General features: G+C 37.2%; 2 protein-coding genes across 2 annotated transcripts; one reads left to right on the forward strand and one right to left on the reverse strand.

Moving 5' to 3' along the window:
- Positions 1-10,064: 10,064 nt before the first annotated feature.
- Positions 10,065-10,865, forward strand: LOC145049554 (uncharacterized). Its single transcript, XM_078997940.1, has one exon. The coding sequence runs from the start codon at positions 10,065-10,067 to the stop codon at positions 10,863-10,865; it is 801 nt and encodes a 266-aa protein (XP_078854066.1).
- Positions 10,866-17,787: 6,922 nt separating this feature from the next.
- On the reverse strand, positions 17,788-18,804 carry LOC145049555 (secreted RxLR effector protein 161-like). Its single transcript, XM_078997941.1, has 2 exons — positions 18,357-18,804; positions 17,788-17,900 (listed from the first exon to the last, which is right to left on the reverse strand). Exons 1-2 carry the CDS (start codon positions 18,802-18,804, stop codon positions 17,788-17,790), a joined length of 561 nt encoding a protein of 186 aa, XP_078854067.1.
- Between the last annotated feature and the right edge of the window lie 2,966 nt (positions 18,805-21,770).

A 21,770-nucleotide genomic window follows, 5' to 3' on the forward strand; every position in this document is an offset into this window, starting at 1 on the left:
TCCATAACAAAGAAAAGGACCAAACAAGCATATATGCCCATCATATTTGAAAGAGATGAAAAGCTTCATGCCAAAGAGTATGGCACAGTCAGATATATGAGTTCATCATACCATTGGAACATTACTTCTAACTATTCAGTATTTTACCAAGGATAAAGTACTGAGATTTGCAAGAATGTGCAATGACTAAAAGAAATTCAGAAGAATAAAACATGGAGAAAAGAATTTGATCATGGATATCGAGCCTTTGCTACTATTTATAGGATCAAAAGACAACTAGTCCTCCTTAAATGTTTAGTCTATGGTCTTATGATTCAAATTGTTTTGACTTATTTAAATGTAGAATGTTTTAACATGTTTAAAAGAAAGTCATGAAAATTTGTGAAATTAGTGTATTAACAATAGTTCAAAGTTGATTTGAATATTTGAATGATATGTATTATTGCGGAATCATCTACTTGGATATGTAAATGATAATTGCATTACCAACTATTCAGTTGGATCGAATTTTGGAAATTATTTGACCATAACTCTTATGATAAATGTAGATCTTATTAGTCAAGATAAATGACAAAGGCACTATGCTATAATGCGAATATATGTTGGAATTAGTTTAAATAATGGACCGTTCTGATTAACCACAATACATGCTAATTCGAATACATCCAAAAGTTTGGGTGAAATATATTTGTGGAATCATAGTCTTAGATAAGAAACGCATTACCAAATATCCAGTTGGATATGATTATGGAAATTATTTGACTACAAGTCTTAAGGCAAATGCAAATCTTGTTTATCAAGATAGATGACAAATACTTCACTTGGTGATTTGAATATCTGTAGGAATTAGTTCACAATAATGGATTGTTCAGATTAACCATGATATATGGTAAGACCAACTTCCTTACCTTCAAAAGTATGAACATGTTTATCTGAATAAACATAAGTCTGGAACCTTTCAGGAGTCCATAGCTCTCATAGAACGAAGTTAAGAATCACCTGGTTAATATGATGATATACTCAAATCCAATAGGGATAATGAGCATCTTAGTCAGAAACTTTATCGATCATCTAAAGAATTGTGAAACAGCTTCACGAACTGTCTCCACCCAGAACACTGCCACAAACAGTGTAGTTGGGATAATTGATAATCGATATCTACCTTGTTGGATTTAATGAATAGGATAAACGATACCTAACCATTTATTTGTTTTTCAACTTGGATCCAAGACTTTCATAATGTAACGCCCGTAGATCCGAGCTAGTCAATTTAGAGGCAATAGGGATCGAAAATGACTTTTCAACAAAAGATTATTTAGAATAAATAATCTTAACCAAGTTTTAGAATATGTCACAAGGTTTCCATACATATAAAGAACACCGAAATCCGAGTTATAACGAAGAAGTTATGGCCGGTCGAAGTTTTACGGCAAAACCGGCACGGTACCGGGAAGCGTAAATAGTGAATTTACGATAGAGCGAGATTTAGCCTTAGAAATCTAAACAAAAGTTGTAGAATATGTTAAACTAAGAGCGTCGATAAAAAGAACGCCCAAATCTGACTTCGTATGAGGAAGTTATGATTTTTCTAAGATTCGGCTTAGTAGTGCACGGCCCGAAACTCAAATTTTAGTTCGAGCGGTTTTTGGCTTACGCGACCTAAATGAGAGTTGAATATCTCATTAATAGGAACTCAACGGTAAAAAGATGGACGAAAACGGAGTTTGTATGAAGGAGTTACGAATTCTTCGCGGTCATTTAATAGTCTAAACGCCTCCTACTGTTAAATTTGAGATCGGTCGAGAGTTAGTCGATGGAGTCTAAACAAAAGTTGTAGATTTTGATTTTACCTACGCGTGGGTATAAAGAACGTCGAAAACGGAGCTCGTATACGAGAGTTATGATTTTTCTAAGTTCGAAGGCTGATACGCGATAGGGGGTGACGTGGCACCACCAGAAGGCCACCACATGGACCAACTCGGCGAGTAGGTCCCCCTACTCGGCGAGTCCATCAGATATTTTCACTATAAATAGAGGTGTCGGGCATTCCAACTTCCTCACACCTCAACCCTCTTCTTTCTCTCTCTAAACTCTCTCTCTAAGCCTCCCTAACCCCTTAAAGCCTAGGGTAAACCCCCTATCACCCTAAGGAAGCCCCGAGGCTCCCATAGCCTCGAGAAAAGAGCCTTTCGGCTTTGGAACGTTGCTCCAGCGAAGCCCGGTTTTGCGAAAAAACCCGCTGTAAGTGAGCTGTACCTACCCTATCTTTAGTATAGCTTATGTTTTGATATAGTAACGTTATTAGGAACTTATAATGAGTATTTGGGCTATTATTATGAGTTATATTGAGTGTTATTTAACACTTATATAATAATAATAATAATAGCTAGACTATTAATTTGTCGCGGTTATCGTTAGACTAAACCCTAGTGGTATTGGTACTAGGTTTTATCGAAGGAAAATCGTTTTGAGAGTATCGAAGCGCTGTCCGAGTGCTGAGTCACCACCTTTCAAGTGAGTGCATAGTCCCTTTCATCTTACACATAGATATGAAGTATTTTATATAAACTACATGCAATGTGTGCATATTATCTGAATACTTGCTGTCTATGCTAGATGAACGTTTTATACAAGTTTTAAAGAATTTAAACTGTATACGTATTTTATATATACGAATATGTTGGGTATGAGATGGGTAGATGAATGATGAGAGATAGAAGATGATGTGAGTATACATTGGCAACTATAGACTTAGTGCCTATGGGACAAACGCTGGTAGCTATGGACTTAGTACCTGTTAGACGTTGGTAGCTATGGATTTAGTACCTGTTAGGAATTGGTAGCTATGGACTTAGTACCTATTGAACACTGGTAGCTATGGATTTAGTACCCGATGAGTAGGATATAGCAGCTATGGACTTAGTGTTTTACGAACGAACATCGGCAGCTATGGATTTAGTGCCAGTCCTATAACCCTGGAAGTAAGGGACTTCGGAATAAACGAATGCAGGATAAATGACTCTCAGGTTAAATCCTTAAGAGTAAAGAAGATAATGGGGATGGGTAATTGGGTTAATTGTTTGATGATTGAACATAATAATTATATTATTGTGGGTTGAAAACTCTATGTACTCACCAGGTTTCCCAACCTGACCCACTCAGTTTATTTATATCACAGGTGACGATACGAAGTGACATTACACTGAGAGATTTAAAGAGATGTAGATCACTAGTGTAAATAATTGTAAGTTCTGTTTATGCTTATGTTTCTGTATTAACGATGACATCCCAAACGTTTTAAAATGAAATAAATACGTTCCTTCGAAAATGTTTTAATAACGTATTTACCATGTTTTTCTGGGAACAAATTCCGCAACCTTTTTATGAAATGAAGTACTCTGATTTTTATAAAGCATAAACAAAATCGGTCTTTTCTGGCCGTGAAAATTGGGGATGTCACACATAATTAATTTTTTTGGAAACATAAAGTGTATTAATTATTAAATGTTTAATATTGAAAATACTAAATGAATTATGTTAAAATTTTGTTGATTAAAACAAGATCCAATTTCATTACCATGCATCACCTTTCACTTGCCGGATCTAGAAGAAATAATAACATTTTATGGATACAATTCAACGAAATGGGTTTGTACCTTGAGAGATAATCTCCAGAGAGATCAAGAATTGTACATTATTGAATACCCTATTCCTGAACAACCTCCTTGGAGTAGAATACTTGAACATGATTTCTAGTGGAAGCATCACTGTGATGTTGAAGATGTTTATGACATCATATTGGGAACAATTATTCCTTACCTTCAGAATAAATTGGAAAGCTTAGAAGCATTTAATATGTTATTTCAGGTTAAGCAGACATTCCTAAAATACAATGATATTTGGTATGAACCAGTTCAAACACGAGAAGAATGCAAGGCTGAAAAGAGTCACCATTTGTGCTCTAAGGGGCTCTTAGTTCATGGAAAAGATACTTATAATCCCAAAAAAAATCCTTAAAAGCCAATAGAGATGGATCTTGTTTCTTCTGTAGAGAAACATAACACTAGAAGAGGAACTGTCACTGAACGACAACAACTTTCACTAAACGTGAAGGCAACACAAATGGAAATACACATTCTCTAAACTACATCGAAAATGAAGTAGGGTGGAAATATTCCTTGAATTGTAAGCCGATAATAAGGCAAAAAGCTTTCATGTCAAAGCAAACACGATAGTCGTGTACCAGAAATAGAAGCTTCTATAGGTCACCCCGATGATAAATAGTATATTCCTTGCACATAAGATAATGAGATAGTAAAGGGTGGCATTTGACACTCATCAGCATGTTAACATAAGCACCAAAACATGATGCCCTAAACATGGATGCACATTGTGGTGTGTGTTGTAAACGAGCCATGATTTCCCGGCTAAGTTCAAGCCTGCAGGTTGTAGTCAAAACCGCTTCATAGTCATGTCATGCTACAATCAAAAGAATTATAATTAGGCATTTACTACATCTTCCGAACTTAAGTTTATGTTCAGGAGGACATTCTGGAACATCATTTCGGATTAACCAACATTCCTGAATACAATTCCAGATCAACATTCTGGAAAAGTTCTACGCATTACGGACGTGTTCTACATATTCCAAATATGATCTTCGTATTTCGGAGTCATTCCGGACATTGCAGAATTAGAATGTTTTACAGATTTGTTGTTCTAGCGCACACATATAACCCTATAATAGCTTAAAAACTATTAAAAGTCATAGGAAAACAAATAATACCTATGTAATCACATCAATTCACACAAAATAAACGAAAATACCTACTTTTTAACACATAATCTTAAATGAAAACATATGATTATAAAAACTAGTAATAAACCCTCGGCTTTGCCCCAGGTCAGTTTTTTTTCTTCTTGTTAATTGTGGAAACATCGTGAAAAAAAAAAATCAGAAGTCATAGGAAGATTCTATTTTTAGAGGGCAACTAATAAGTTACTAAAAGTGTAAAAATTTAGAAACTGGTGTGGCAAAATGAAAGTCAACAAAGTTTACTAGGGGACTAAAAGTGTAAAAGCTTAGAAAGTGGTGCGGCAAAATGAAGGTCAACAAAATTTTATTATTCCTAACTAGGTCAAACTTTTATATATATATATATATATATATATATATATATATATATATATATATATATATATATATATATATATATATATATATATATAATAATAATAATTGAAACATACCTACAAAAAATGAATATCTTCGTTGCTAGAAGAATGACATTGTTTGATTTGGTTTGGTGTCCGAAATATTGTCCGGAATGAAGACGAGTTGGAAATGAAGTCCGAAGTGGGTTTGAAATGTTATTTATAGGAGAGCCCACATTAACGGATCGGATCACTATACCCATTTATTCATTTTGAAATACAGGTTCAGAATGGGTTATTCCGGACCGAGTGGTCGTTTTTCAAAAAAAGATTTGCGGTTCTTTAAAAAAAAATCATTACAAAAAGGTTAGGTTACTCAATTTTTCATATTTTAAACAAGATTTAAAGCATAAACATTTTTTTATATAATTTCACATCTCAACCGTTATGTTCCCATTAAATTATCGTTGGAAACTATATTTCCTTGCAAATAGGGTTTTAGATCATATCCAATAAAAAATTATTTATTGTTAAATAAATCGCATGACTTCACATTTGCATCCCAATATTTCCATGGTCTCTCATCAACACACTGATATGTCCCTCTCATAGTGAAACAATTCACTATTACATGTCTTTATCAGATCTTACAAAATCTATTCCATGGCCAATTTCAGTATCAGTTTTGGTTAATTTTCGATTTTGGCCTTCACAGTTTTAAACATGTCAAAGTGGTTTAGGTGTTTGTAAAGGTGCGAACAAGTATAACTAGGTCTAAAACAATGTAACAAAAACACCCAAAAGTATTTTGAATTTTGACAATGGGTGTCCTTTTAGTAAAATGAAGTGTCCATTAAGTCATTTCCTAAAATGTCTGTAACATTTAATTCTTTGAAAATTGGTCACAAATACTTGTGTAAATAGTTTTAGGTTAATGCCTTAGGAGTGTAATAAGGTTTTAATTTTGTTTTCATTAGGTTTTTAAGGTTTTTTTTTGTACATATTACACCAACATGATTGTTTTAACCATTTAAAAAAGATAATAAGATTTTAATTTTGTCCACATTCGATATCTAAGGTCTTTTTTTTGTACATATTACACCAACATGGTTGTCATGACCGTTTAAAGACGGGTAATAAGGTTTTAATTTTGTCGAAATTAGGTCTTTATTTTTAATATTTTTATCATTTCATCTAACTCTTTTATAATTTTATATTAGTATCTAGTTAGATGGTTTCATCATTTCATCTTCTCAGTTTAGTCGTCCATTCACCACAACCACAGTGTCAATTGAAAGGTTATATAACAATTTTTTGTCATTTTTACAAAAAAAAAAAAAAAAAAAAAAAAAAAAAAAAAAAAAAAACTAATAATATTCAAAGTCTTAATGATTAAGGTTATGTTTGGTACGCCATAGCTAGTTGATAAGCTAGTTTAATTTCCAAATATACCCCTTAATTAATTAAGAAAATATATTTTTTAAATGCCCTTTTATGTCATTATATAAATTTCAGATAGTTTATAAGCTAGGGTCAAAGTAAAAGAGTATCCCCGAAAAGAATCGGGTATCCTCGATAAGTAATGGCTCCACCAATGATGTATCTCCGATACGCCATTACTTATCGGAGATATTGCATTACTTGTCGGGGATACTCTTTTACTTTGACAATGACTCTGTCACTGGCTTAAAAGCTATCTGAAACTTATATAATGACATAAAATGACATTTAAAAAATATGTTTTCTTAATTAATTAAGGGGTATATTTGGAAAAAAAAATTAACTAGTCTAAGTAGTTTTTTAAACACTAACTTATAAGTTACTTTTTGGCTTGCCAAACATGACAACTTAAAAAATATCGAAAAATAAACTAGTTTATCAGTTTGTTGTGGCGCGCCAAACATAGCGTTAATCATTAAGACTTTGATTATTATTATTATTATTATTATTATTATTATTATTATTGTTTTGTAAAAATGACAAAAAAAAATGTTATGTAGCATTTCAATTGAAACCGTGGTTATGGTGAATTAGCGACTAAAATGAAAAGATGAAATGTTGAAGTCATCTAACTAGATACTAATATAAATTGTAAAACAGTTAGATGAAATGATAAAAATATTAAAAATAAGGGTCTAATGTGGACAAAACTAAACCTTGTTACCCCTCTTTAAACGGTTATAACAATAATGTTGGTGTAAGATGTACAAAAAAAGAACTTAGGGACCTAATGTGGATAAAATTAAAACTTTATTACTTTTTTTAAACCGTTATGAGAATCATATTGGTGTAATATGTAAAAAAAAAAAAAAAAAAAAAAAAAAAAACTTAAAAACCTAATGCGAAAGTTAAAACTTTATTACGGTCATTAACCAATAGTTTTCGTATTATGGCCCCTTTCTTATTCCATTTAGCAATTTTCCCTGCATACAATCGGTACATTCAAGGCACTATGAGTAATCAAGGTCGATAATGGATTCCATTTTTTATGAGACATATCATTCTGACCATTGATATTTGGCCAAAACGTTTACGCAACAACTTTCTGAAACCTTGTTTTCTAACTTTCTCTTAGTTCCATGACAACTTTTTTGTAAATATTAAATGGACTCATTGTCAATATAAATAAATTTAATCCTTAGAGGTTTCCTTATAAATCATCGAAATCACAGTGATAAAATAGTTAGACATAATTACTTTATTGTAATTGAAATTGGAAGTGCATCCACCATTTATTTTGTAGAACAACGTAATATTATAAACTAGCAAAAACTATAAAGTTTTACGTTACAAAAAGAAGTATCCACACTTTATTATATTATTATTAGAGTATTGGTAGTAGGAGTATAAGCTTTAGGATAATTTCCTTCTAATTATCATATGTAGTTTATATAATAATAAAATAATAATAATAATGATGGAAAATAAAATAAAATGTTATTAAGTATACAAGTTTATAAAGATTGGAATATGTAAACACGATTGTTTTAATCAAAATAACTCTTTGATTATATGAGAAACTCTCTCAAAACTCACGATATTACAATGTTTTCCAATGATCCTAGCTCGACAAGCAATGTGTATATATATATATATATATATATATATATATATATATATATATATATATATATATATATATATATATATAGATATAGATATATATATATAGATATAGATATATATATATATATATATATATATATATATATATATATATATATATATATATATATATATATACTCCTAACTACCGACTTGTAATTAGATTACAATTAGGAAACTAGAAACCTACTTGTTTATGATTTCCTAAAAACTAGGTTGCTATTACTTGGTTTCCAAGTCCTACTCGACTTAGGATTCCAACAATCACCCCCGAATCTCTAAGTCCTTCTAGAGAATTCTTCAACCTGATCCTTATTTAAAAAACGGATTCGTCACTGTCGTCACGTTCCGAAAAATCACCTTCTTGTAATTTTTGGAGTCGTTCCGGACATTCAGAAGCAAAATGACCCGGTTTGTCACACCGAAAACAAATTACCCTAGATCGGTCTTTTTCCCTATTTTTCCAATTCTTGTGACAACAACAATTACAATTTTTGCAATTAGAATTGGGCTCTCCATCTTGTGCCTGTTTTGATTTAAACACATTTGGGCCTGATCCACTTGATCCACCATTCGACCCGGTTGCTCCATGAATAGTTCCACTTAACCAGCCTTTTCCCTTTGCCTTCCCTGTCATTCCTCCATGAAATCCAGAAGACCGACCACTACCAGACGACGCTGATTTCGTGAGCATCACCCTATCAGCTCCTACATAGCGAGCCTTGATCGATTCCCACAGTCCCTTGGCAGATTCCACATCTCCGATTTGCATGATTAGATCTTCCGAGATTACCTGATACAACAATCCTATTGCAAGGTAATCTTTCTCTTCATTCTTTTCTGTTCCTGGATCGATCACTGTCCAAGCCTTGTGAATTCTAAGCACCACCTTCATACACAGGGCCCAGACAGTGTAATTTGTTGGTGTGAGCATCGGACAGACAACAGAAGTCGCTCCGACCTCCTTGGTCCTCACCTGAGCAGGTCCTCCGTCTTCCCTTGCATCAACCATGTTGACCTGACTCGTCAACAGGTAAAATCGATCTTACAGCTTCTTGTTTCTTAGCTCTGATACCAATTAAAGATTGGAATATGTAAACACGATTGTTTTAATCAAAATAACTCTTTGATTATATGAGAAACTCTCTCAAAACTCACGATATTACAATGTTTTCCAATGATCCTAGCTCAACCTAAAACAATGTATATATATACTCCTAACTACCGACTTGTAATTAGATTACAATTAGGAAACTAGAAACCTACTTGTTTATGATTTCCTAAAAACTAGGTTGCTATTACATGGTTTCCAAGTCCTACTCGACTTAGGATTCCAACAGTTTAGGTATTAAATCCATTAAACTTTGTAGTTTTGTATGAAAATCAATTTCACTCATCAAAATCAAAATCATGTATCCTATAAATTTTTAATGTCTTTCATTAGTTCCATAATAATAATAATAATAATAATAATAATAATAATAATAATAATAATAATAATAATAATAATAAATTTTTAATGTCTTTCATTAGTTCCATAATAATAATAATAATAATAATAATAATAATAATAATAATAATAATAATAATAGGAGTTATTGTTTTATTATTAGATAATTAGCTTAGATAATTACTAGTTATTTTTATCTTTATCCTTTTTATTAGAAAACCAGTTGTAATCCAGTTGTCTTTTGGGATTATATATCCCTTCTACATCTAATGCTAGTATCGATTTTGGAGTTATTGTCTTTCTTGTTATTCAATTCTTTATGGTATCAGAACAGGATACTGCATCCTGTTAAACGATGACGGACAACACTCCACCAGGCGGCTCCAGTAGCAACACCAACCCGTCATCAGATCCAAACTCACCATTTTACATTCATCCCACTGATTATCCACGACAAGTTCACGTCAATGAAAACCTTGGTGACAACAATTATGCTAACCGGTCCATGGAGATGAAAGATTTCCTCCTAGAAAAGAATAGGGTCGGCTTCATTGATGGAACCATTGCAAAACCGACTGAAGGAAAGAATGAATATAGGGTCTGGCAACGAATTGATGCCTTGATAAAGGGATGGCCTACTATAGTCATGGAGAAGAATATTCGGAATAGTGTAAAATACGCTACCACCACCAAGGAGATATGGGATGATCTTGAAGAAAGGTTTGGAAAGGAAAGTACAACACACTCTTATGAATTAAAATGTGACCTAACAACACTCAAACAAGAAGCTGATTCTGTTTCAACCTACTTCACGAAGATGAGGGCGATCTGGGATGAAATTTTCTCTGTTTCACCGACACCAACTTACACTTGTGGCAATTGCACCTGCGACATTGGAAAAAGATTCGTTGAATCAAGAGACAAGGAACGTGTTTACGAGTTCCCAATGGGTCTTAAAGACACTTTTAAAACTATTAAAACTAAGATCCTTAGCACTAAACCCATGCCCTTACTTGGATCTACTTACCACTTGGTTTCAGAGGATGAACAACATCGAAATATCTCAACTGCAAGAAAACCCAATGTAGACGCATCAACTTATCAGATGTGTGCTCAGATACCACCGACAAGAACTTGGTTAAGAAAAAAACACTAACCATGAAGGCATGAAGTGCAAGCATTGCGGGAAGAATGGGCACAATATCGAAGGTTGTTTCGAAAAGATTGGTTATCTGGAGTGGTGGGACGCTCGATGCAAGACCACTACTAATCATAATAGTACCAACCAACCAAAACCAAAGGCAACTAACATTGAGATGGAGACCATCCCCATACCAGGTCTTAGTACGGAGCAATATACAAAGCTGATGAAGAAATTGCAAGATGTACAAAGATTGGAAGTCAACATGGCAGGTAAGTTTGAGTTCCGGTTACCTTGGTTAATCGATTCAGGGGGCAACTAAAGACGTGGTGTGTCAAAAATCCACACTCATTAACTTAACACATCCACAAGATGGAGTTCCAGTTTGCATTCCTAATGGTGATAAAATTCCTGTTAAATGAATAGGAGATCTCCAATTACCCAACAACATGAAGTTGATCAACGATGTTTATACATTCCTAATTTTAAATGCAACTTGTTATCATTTAGTAGAGTTACCAAAGATTTTAATTATTTCATGAACTTTTTCTCGGATTTCTGTTTTATTCAGGACTTACGGAAGCTGATTGGCATGGGGAGATGTGAGAATGCTCTTTACAGCATGGAAGGAAATGATAAAAGGGTGGCCATCATGGCAATTAAAATTGATTCTGAAATATGGCATAAAAGATTTGTATTCGATCAAAACAAACTCGACTTCCTTTTCCTGGTAGTTCAATAAAAACTAGTTCTTGTTTTGATTTAATCCATTGTGATATATAGGGTGGATATCGAGTTCCTTCTTTATCAGGAGCTCATTATTTTTTCACAATAATTGATGACTTTAGTAGAACAACATGGGTATATTTGATTAAAAACAAATCTGATGCAAGTACTAGTTTAATAGCATTTCATAATATGGTTAATACACAATTTAGGAAAAAGATTAAGAAAATCATTAGTGACAATGGTGGTGAGTTTGTTTCAAATCACATGTTGAAATTTTATGAAGAAAACGGTATCTTGCTTGAAACTTCATGTGTTCACACCCCACAACAAAATGGGTTGTTGAAAGGAAACATATGCATTTACTTGAGATAACTAGAGCTCTAAGGTTTCAAGTCAATCTCCCAATAAAATTATGGGGTGAATGCATAACGATTGTTGCCTACATAGTAAACAGATTACCCTTAAGAGCCATTGGGAATAAAAACCCCATATGAAGTTTTGCTTGGACAAACTGTGAGAACAAGATCGATATGCAGGGACAAGGTTTGAAAACTCAAACCTTGAGTGAATGCTTGAGATCAATGTCTGCTTGCTAATATATGTTCAAGTCGAGGCTGGAAAGACCAGTCAAGTCTTAGATAATAAGTTCAACAAATGATCAAGATATTAATTGAAGACAATTAGTAAATGATCAAGGTAAAGTTAATAAATGAAGAACAAGAAGAATGTTTTGAATATGATAAGAGTAAATTTCAAAAGTGAGTGAAAGATCCGTTGTTGACTTGTATTAAAAGCTCCTTTAAATAGGAGTGAATGTTACAGCGAATTAACCCAGGTGTTTACATAGGATCGGACAAAAGACATAAGTCTGACATTTTGATTGTTCTAATACAACTATTGACTTAGTCCTATGAAACGTTACATCAATAACAAGACAAAAAAACAATAAATGCATAAGAGACAAAACATGATGTTCTGGATCAGCATGCATTCCGGATGTAAGGGTCAGCTCCGGAATGCCTTCACTCTTCTTATCTCCTTATTTGGTCCGGACAGGTTCCGGACCACTCTTCACTTCGGAAGTCACACCCTTCGGAATAAGGACTTAGGATTGCTAGAGGTTCACTTTCAGGTTCCAACAATCTCCCCTTAAGTGAACTTAGTAATACAACAAGCTCAGTTCATTTCTTCCTTGATGAAGGTGTAGGCTCTGAACAACCATTCTCGCACCGCAATGTACCACGCAGTTGACTTACAAACTTTGCATTAACCTGTTCCGGAGCATCAGAATTGGATGCCCGGGATATGAACTTCTTCAGAGCTTTGGTTGGAACTAGGTGTTTTTCAAGGACTCGGAAGAAGTCCTTCTTGTTTGTTCTTTTGGTGGTGTAAACAAACCCTAGAACTGGTTCTTCAATGGGACCGTCTGCAAGAATTTCAGCTTCCAGAAGAACAAAGTCGATCTTGGCAACAAATTGTTCTATTCCATAGAGGTGTGCAAGCTCGTAGTCACACCGGCATAACTCAGCAACGTAATCTTTACGAAAGCTGAGAGTTGCGTGGTAAGCACCCATACTGATGTCATCCTTTTGATTTTCTCTAAAATAAGCAGCTAGGGTGAGGATGTCGTTCGGATTCATTGAAGGAAAATTTGCATCAGTAACGGTCCGGGGAGTTGGCTTGTTCCGGAGGAGGTGGAAACGGAATAAGGGACAGTTCAGCTCAAATTTCACTAAAATCTTTCTTCCGAAGCCTTGAACTTTGGTGATCCTCTTCCTTGTCCACACTTCCTTGAAGGGTTGAGCATTCTTTGCATAGAAGGTTTTTAGCCTTTCTCACTCTGTCCGGATGATCACTTCCGGATTATTAGTGGGTTGAAGAGGAGCAAACTTAGTGTAGAATTTGTTGTAAGGAGAGAGAGAGAGAGAGAGAGAGAGGAAGATCCAGCTGATCAGCATCATTGGAGGGAAGTTCATAATATAGGCATGGAACAATTTCCTGAGCCTTGAGGATTCCTTCACGGCAAAGAGGAGAGATGCCACGCATCGAATCAGGATTGTCTTTCAGAGCTTGGATCCGGATGTTGTCCTCAAGTGCCTGATTTATTTCCTCCTGAGACCATCCATGTTTGTGCTTGGGGGGAGGTCCCGAGTGAAAGGCTTGTTGTTCAGTGGTCATCGGTTTCTTCCCTTTGGCTCTTTGAAGCGCAGCAATGACAATCTTCATATTCTCGTCGATCAAAAATTTTGGAGTGGGATTTGGAAGTGGTTCTTTCGGAATATCATCAGGGGTCTGGAGAGGAGAGCCCAAGTCGATCGGAGCAACTTTTGGTTCCGGAATGGGAGATTAAACTGAGGGAGTAGCACGGAAGGCTTAAGTAGTCAGAAAAAGATTTTGTCGTAGCCATTTTGACAGCCATTTCAAAAGCTTCCGGAAGAGAGGATGGCCAGGAGACATCGGACCATATCCTCTTTTGTTCTTCAGACATCTCCTTTGGAATGGAAAATTTTTGGAGCTTAAAGACCAAGAAATCCTTTGGGAGCTTCATCCGGAACATATATGTCTTCATCTTCGCTTCCTTTAGTGACCCCTAGGATTCCGGAGACGATATGAACGTCTTCATCTTCGGAATCCATGTCCTCATCCTGGAGTATGAATTCGTGGTTGGTTTTCATCTTCTGCTTGGGCCTTATCCCTCTCTTGCATCAGTGAATCTTGGAACCGGTGCAACCTGCAAAACCTCTTTCAAATCATCAAATTTTGAGAAGACTTTCTGAATACCGGATGTGAGTTGAAGAGTGAGAGCAACATAAGCGTTAGCAGTGGGGGCTTGCTCGGAAAGATGTTTGAATGTGCTGCTGAGGATGGAAATCATCTCATCGAACTTCCTGTTCGAAACATCAACAATGTTCCAAGTTGAGCGCAGGAGTTTGATGAGGACTTGTTGAATAATGAGGTTCATTTCATCCTTCTTCCGGATCTCCTTCTTCAGCCGTTGAATTTGTATCTCATGACGAACATGGGTCTGCTTGATTAGGTCATTAGTAGCAGACACCAAGTCATCATGAACCTTGAGCATTGAGGTGATGGTGTTGAGGTAGTGATCCACCAAGATGTCGTATTTGGTGTCGAATTCATCTATTGTGTGCTTGAGTCGGAGGGAGATGAGCTGATCCAACTGGGCTTCCCTTTCAGCAATAGATGGTCCGGATTGCTGGGACAGGGACTGAAGAATGGCATCTAGTTTTGCATCAAGTCCGGAGACCTTTTGATCTAGTTTGGTGTTTAGTTCTGTTACGGATGCCTCAACAGATGATACTTTCTTCATGGTGTCGGAGACATTTGTGCAGATTTCCAACAGAGCAAAGGGGTCGACATAGTCACCAACATTGGATTTCGTGTCAGAACTGGAGTGTTGCGGAGGAGATTGGTTGAAGGAAGGATTGGTGGAAGGACCAGGCTTTGTGGTAGCATCATCTTCATGAAGTTGGGAGTTGGAACCTTCATCCGAAGTGGTTGAGGAAGAGGATCTGAAGTCATAGGTAGACTTAGAGACTGATGCCTTTGATTGGTAGTGAACTGAAGTCATGAGATGTGCATCCAGAATGATTTTTGCATCTTCTTCCAGCATGATTTCTTTAGAAATTTCTTCTTTCGGATCGGTGTGGAAAATACTTTGATGAGTGGTGATGGGAGGCAGTTCCGCAGTGAGCTCGTTGATAACATCAGCATCGGTGGGAGGAACATAGGGCAGATTGCTTTCGATAGCCCGGTTCCTCATGGAAATGAGTGTGGAATCCACCTGAGCTCTGGTGAGATCTGGACGTTTGGATGCGGTCTTGTTCACAAAATCTTCCCATAGGGGATCGTTAACACCTGGTCGTCCTATATGCCTTCCGGAGGTGGAGGGACTGCTCCTCCTCCTGAATGCTTGGTGTCCGGAATAGTGGTTCCGGAGTGTGTGCATGTTGAAGAAACGATGGGGGTATCAAAAGTGACTCGTGAGTGTGTTCCAAGGGGCTGCAAGGAAATATGTTCAACACCTGCATCACTTTTTGGGAAGGTGAGGGTGGATTATGTGGAGAATCCCTGTGAGTGTGTGCTTGTGTTTTTGAAACATCGAGGTGTGACTCGGATGAGTGGGTAGGTGGGGTGTGCGGATGGTCAGAATCAGCCTAAATGTCATGGGTACCCTCCTGTTGAGAGGGGGCAATGACTTTGGTTTTCTTTTTGGCTTTGGGCTTAGTGGGAGAAGCCTTTCTATTGGACGTCTTCTTGATTTTGGGTCCGGACTGTGTAGACTTGGACTCTTCCGAGATAGGCTCAACAGAGACAGGGGCAGGGTGTGTTGGGTCAAACACAACCGAAATCTCTAGATGTTGTTTGATAAAAACGGAGTCGGAAGGGATAAGGGCCAACATATGTTCCGTAAGACGTCTAACCGGACCAAAGGAGGATTGGTCCGGTATCCTATAGGCCTTAATAGTTTTGAAAGTAACACATACCTCTGAAGGGATGGTGTTGACTAGAAGCGGTTCCGAAAGCTCCTTGAAGACTTGTTGGAGCGTCAGTGCCCAAAATCGAGGGCTTGAGATTTCGTTTGGCTTCCGCTTAGTGGCAAACTTGCAGAAGTCTTGCCATAGGACTTCCGGAAGATCAACAACATTCTCTCGTCCAGAGTAGATGTTGAAGACAACATTGAGCCAGTCTTTGCTTAAGGTGTCCGTTCCTCCATTCTTTCCGAACAACCCTCTGAGGATGATGTGCATTAGAACATTCCATAGTCCGGACACAGCCGTCTTCTTGAAATCTTTGGCTCGGTAGTCTTGAGTGTACCCGATGTAGTTGAGGAATGTCTGAAACTCTTCAGTCGTTGGCTCAACTACTTTGAATCCCCGTGGATTCGCTTTGACACCAATCGCCTTGAGAAAGTTCGATTTGTAGATGGGAACCATTATGTCCCCAATGATCGTGGTTTTGAGAACACCATCGACAAGTCGAATACTGGTGAAAGCTCGATGAAGATGATGAAGCGGCAGTGGCGGTTCTGGGGTATTCGTGAGAAGAACTGAAATGAGGTGATTTGTGATGAACTCAATCATCACCCTTATTGATTCGTCATAATCCATTGGATTCAGAGAGAACAAATGAGTAGTGTCTCTCAAGAAAGGTTCTTGATCAGCAGAGGATGAGGAACCTTTTGATCCTTTGGAGGTTTTTTTCTTGGCAATCGATTTCTTGGGAACTGGAGCAGTGGATTTGAATTCTTGAGAAGACGCCATTGTTGCAGGTTATGAGTGCTTGAAGAACACGAAGAACAGTAGAGAGAATTTGGGAGATTTGGGGGTTTAGGGAGCGTAAAGAGGTAAAAGGGGTTTTGAATGGGTATTTATAGGTAAGGGAAATGGGTCGGGTTAGGAGTGTAATGAAGAGGATCCGAGAAGAAAATGGGTTGTATTTAATGTTAGAGACGTTGATTGGACACGGGAGGTGAAAGGTGAGGTAATTTGTGGCTAAAAATGGAGAATTTCAATCGACAGTTAGATGGTTATTTTATGGGGGCGTGCGATCGTGTCACGCAAATCGAGGAGGATAGGATAGGATCTTTCTGAAAAGTAACCGTTGAGAAAAACCGTTTCACCTTAATGTCCGGTGGTATTCCGGACGAGCTGTTCCGGACAGAGTATGATCTGGAGAACAAAGAGTTGTGATCCGGAACTTACTGATTTTAAAAAGAGGTCCGGAATGCGAAGTAAATCCGGAGCAAGTTTGAGTTTAGGAGCAAAATTTCAGTTTGTTTGATAATTCCAGAGCAGATTTGTAAATGGTTCCGGAACAAAATTGTGAAAGTCTTCCGGAGTGAGATTTAAGAGTTCCGGAGCAAGGTTTCAAATTCCAGAGCAATTTTTGAAATTCCGGAACCGTTTTGAAAATTCCGGAGCAATTTTGAAATTCCGGAGCGATTTTGAAAATTGCGGAGCAATTTTGAAAATTCCGGAGCAATGTTCGAAATTCCAGAGCCGTTTTAAAAATTCTAGAGCAATTTTGAAATTCCGGAGCAATTTTGAAAAATTCTGGAACAATTTTTGAAATTCCGGAACCGTTTTGAAAATTCTGGAGCAATTTTGAAATTCCAGAGTGATTTTGAAATTTTCGGAGCAATTTCGAAATTACCAGAGCAATTTTTGAAATTCCGGAGCGCTGAATTTTATATCCTTTCCGGAGTAGAATTTCGGATCCAATCATGAGGTATATTCCGAGATGATGATTCTAAAACCAATGTGGACTTAAAATGGCAAACGATCATGATGAACTGTACAGCTTAAAAACTCAAGTGAAGGTCAGAAACAAAGATAAGTAAAACGATCCTAAGTATTCCGAGAGAAAGTAGTTCCGAGATGAAAAGGTTTTGAGATCGGAACTAGATTTCTTTCAAATACGTCTATCAAAGAGAGCAAGTTTCTTGAAAGAACTGAGGATCCGGTACCATCATACCCATTTTGTTGAGAAAACCATTGAATTTGGTTTCGTCCAATGCCTTGGTAAAGACATCAGCAATCTCATCGTCAGATGGAACAAAAATGAGTTCAATGTTACCATTAAGTACATGATCTTTTATGAAATGGTACCTTATATCAATGTGCTTGGTCATGGAGTGCTGAATTGGATTATGAGAAATTGAAATAGCACTTTGAGAGTCACAATAGATAGGAATGCACTGAAAGCGGTAACCATAATCCAGAAGTTGAGATTTCATCCACAGAACCTGAGATGTACAGCTGGCAGCACCAATGTATTCAGCTTCGGCTGAAGAGAGTGTCATGCAGTTCTGATTCTTGGATGACCAACTGACCAAACGACCACCTAAGAATTGACAGCCACCTGAAGTGCTATTTCTATCGAGTTGAAGACCACCATAGTTTGAATCAGAGTAAGCTTGCAGTAGGAAGCTCTCATTTGCTGGATACCAGATTTTGAGACTCTTTGTACCTTTGAGGTAACAGAATATTTGCTTCACAGCCAAAAGATGAGACATCTTTGGGTTGACTTGAAATCTGGCACATAAACATGTTGAGAACATAATATCTGGATGACTTGCTGTGAGATAGAATAGGGATCCAATCATTCCACGATACTTCTTTTCATCAACAGAAACACTCGAAGGGTTGGCAAAAATCTTATGTCTGAAGCCCATAGGTACCTTGGCGGAGGCACAGGTGTCCATTGAGTATTTCTTGAGAAGTTTTGAAATGTACTTCTCTTGGTGAATGAAGATACCTCTGTTAGTCTGTTCGACTTTGAGGCCGAGAAAGAAGCTTAATTCTCGATTCATGCTCATTTTGAATCGACTGATCATAAGTTTGGCAAAATCAACAACCATAGATGACTCCGTAGATCCAAAAATGATGTCGTCCACATAAATTTGTACCAGCATGAGATGCTTTCCGTTTGATCTTCGGAATAGAGTGGGATCTAGAATTCCTCTTTGAAACCGGATCGTTTGGGATCTAGAATCCCGAGGAGCTTGCTTGAGTCTATAGACAGCCTTCCGGAGTTTATAACAGTAGTTTGGAAAGGAAAGATTAATGAATCTGGGGGGTTGTTGAAGGTATACTTCAGTGTCAAGTTCACCGTTAAGAAAGGCACTCTTAACATCCATTTGGTATACTTTGAAGCCTTTGTGAGCAGCATAATCAAGAAAGATTCTGATAGCTTCAAGTCGTGCAACAGGAGCAAATGTCTCGTTGTAGTCGAGCCCTTCAATTTGAGTAAAACCTTTAGCTACTAATCTTGCCTTATTTTGGATGATAACTCCTGCATCGTCTAACTTGTTGCAAAATACCCATCTTGTCCCGACAATGGGATGATTTTGAGGAGGAGGCACGAGAGTCCAAACTTCATTTCAGTCAAATTCTGCCAGTTCTTCTTGCATGGCTGTAATCCAATCAACATGCTCCAATGTTTCCTTGATGGATTTGGGTTCAACCATGGATATGAATGCTGAAAAATGACATTCATTTTGGATGTTGGTAGCTGAGCGAGTTTGTACACCAACATTAGGATTACCGATTACTTGATTCGGAGGATGATCCTTCGTCCAAACATGTAATCATGGGAGTTCTTGTGCAGCCGTTGATCCTATATCAACAGTGGAATTGATTTGCTCCCATGAATGATTTGAATATTGGGATGATGCTCCCCTGAACTTCTAAACCAGAGAGGTTGACATCATCATCAGAAGGGAACTCAAAGAAGTTTTCATTTTCATCAATGTTGAGAGGATTAGAGTCATCGATCAACAGCTGCATCTCCGAAGCCATCTACATTTGATTCAAGAGAGGGATTTGCATTATTCTCCCCCTCAACCTGAGAAGGTTGAAACAGTTCGAAATCAAATGGAGGGAGGCTTGGAATCGGACCGGAGAGATTTTGAGAAACTGGAGCTTCCGAAGGAGGAATTGGAATTAGAGATGGTCTTGATCGAGATTCCGAATCAAGAGCGGTTTCGGAAGGACCAAAGAGAGTTTCAAAGTCAACCTCAAGAATTGTTTGAGGGTTTGGACACCCTGGCGGAGGAGCATCGGACTCCATGATGTGAGTTGTGATGTGAGTGGGGCCAGAATTCCGAACGAAGTTGTCATCAAAAGTAATATCAAAACTTTCTTCCAGAACACGAGTTCTCCGGTTGAGAACTCTGTAAGCTTTTGATTTGGAAGAGTACCCAAGGAAGATGGCTTCATCAGCTTTAGGTTGGAACATTGTAAGCTGATCACGGTTGTTTTTGATGAAACATCTACATCCGAAAACATGCAAAAACGAGATTGTTGGCTTCCGACCATTCATTTCTTCGTACGGTGTCATGTTGAGACGTCGATTGATGATACTCCGATTTTGAGTGAAGCAAGCAATGGATACAGCTTCAGCCCAAAGATAGAGTGGGAGATTTGCATAGTTCAGCATGGATCGAGCGGCTTCAACAAGGGTTCTATTGCGTCTTTCAACTACACCATTTTGTTGTGGAGTATAGGGAGCTGAGAAATTGTGGTCGATTCCTTTTTCTATGAGAAATTTCTCAATGGTGGAATTAACAAATTCCGAACCATTATCACTTCGGATTCTCCTGACATGGAGTTTGATAAGAACTTTTATTCCTTTGATAAAATTGATGAGCTCAGAGGCTGTTTCGGATTTCAACCTTAGGAAGAAGACCCAGGTGAACCTTGTAAAGTCATCAACAATCACAAGAATGTATTTCTTATGATGAAGACTTTCTACAGTGGATGGTCCACAAAGATCAATGTGTAGAAGTTCCAATGGTTCCGAGATGGACTTTTCTATGATAACAGGATGACCCTTATTTGATTGCTTACCACACTCATACGCAACACAAAATGATCATTTTCGAACTTGAGAAGAGGCAAATCTCTTACCATTTTGCCGGATACAAGATCATTCATGTACCGAAAGTTTAGATGGGCGAGCCTTCGGTGCTATAACCAACTGACGTCAGGAACAGCTTTGGAGAGAAGGCAGAGTTGCGGTTTGCCAATAATCATGTTGACGTTAAGCGGGTACATGTTCTTATTGCGAAGTGACTTTATTAAACACTCTTTCCGGTCTTCAGTCGTTATATAGTTGTACTTTTTGCAAAATTCCACACGACGATTTGAGTCAGTGAGCTGAGCAACACTTATCAAATTATGTTTCAAATCAGCTACATAGGCTACATGTGAAATAGAGAAGTTTCCATTGGTGAGAGTCCCATAACCACAAATTTGAGAATTGGAGTTGTTTCCATATGTCACGTAACTAGCATTTTGAGAAAGCTTTAAATCTCGCAGGAAATCTTTTTGCCCCGTCATGTGCACGGAGCAAGCACTATCAATATACCATATTGTTTCTTGCTCTGAAGCACAAAGTGTCTGGAAAGATTAGTGAGTAATGGAGTTTTTAGGCTCTGAATTATATTTTGGGACATAGGCACGGGCTTTGGACTTAGATTGTGACTTGGGAACAACTCTGTGTTGTTGGGTGACATTCTTGGTGATTTTTGGGAACAAACAGAAGGCCAATGTTTTTTCATCTATCCAGTAGTCATATTCAACTACTTGAGGGTTCCGAGCTGACTTCTTCGGACCTATGACATCCGGAGGATTGATAACTTTTGTTACCTCCAGAATTGGTGTTTCA

This window comes from Lactuca serriola, chromosome 5, assembly GCF_051521515.1.
Source record: "Lactuca serriola cultivar US96UC23 chromosome 5, Lser_US96UC23_V15, whole genome shotgun sequence".
NCBI classification, from domain to species: domain Eukaryota; kingdom Viridiplantae; phylum Streptophyta; class Magnoliopsida; order Asterales; family Asteraceae; genus Lactuca; species Lactuca serriola.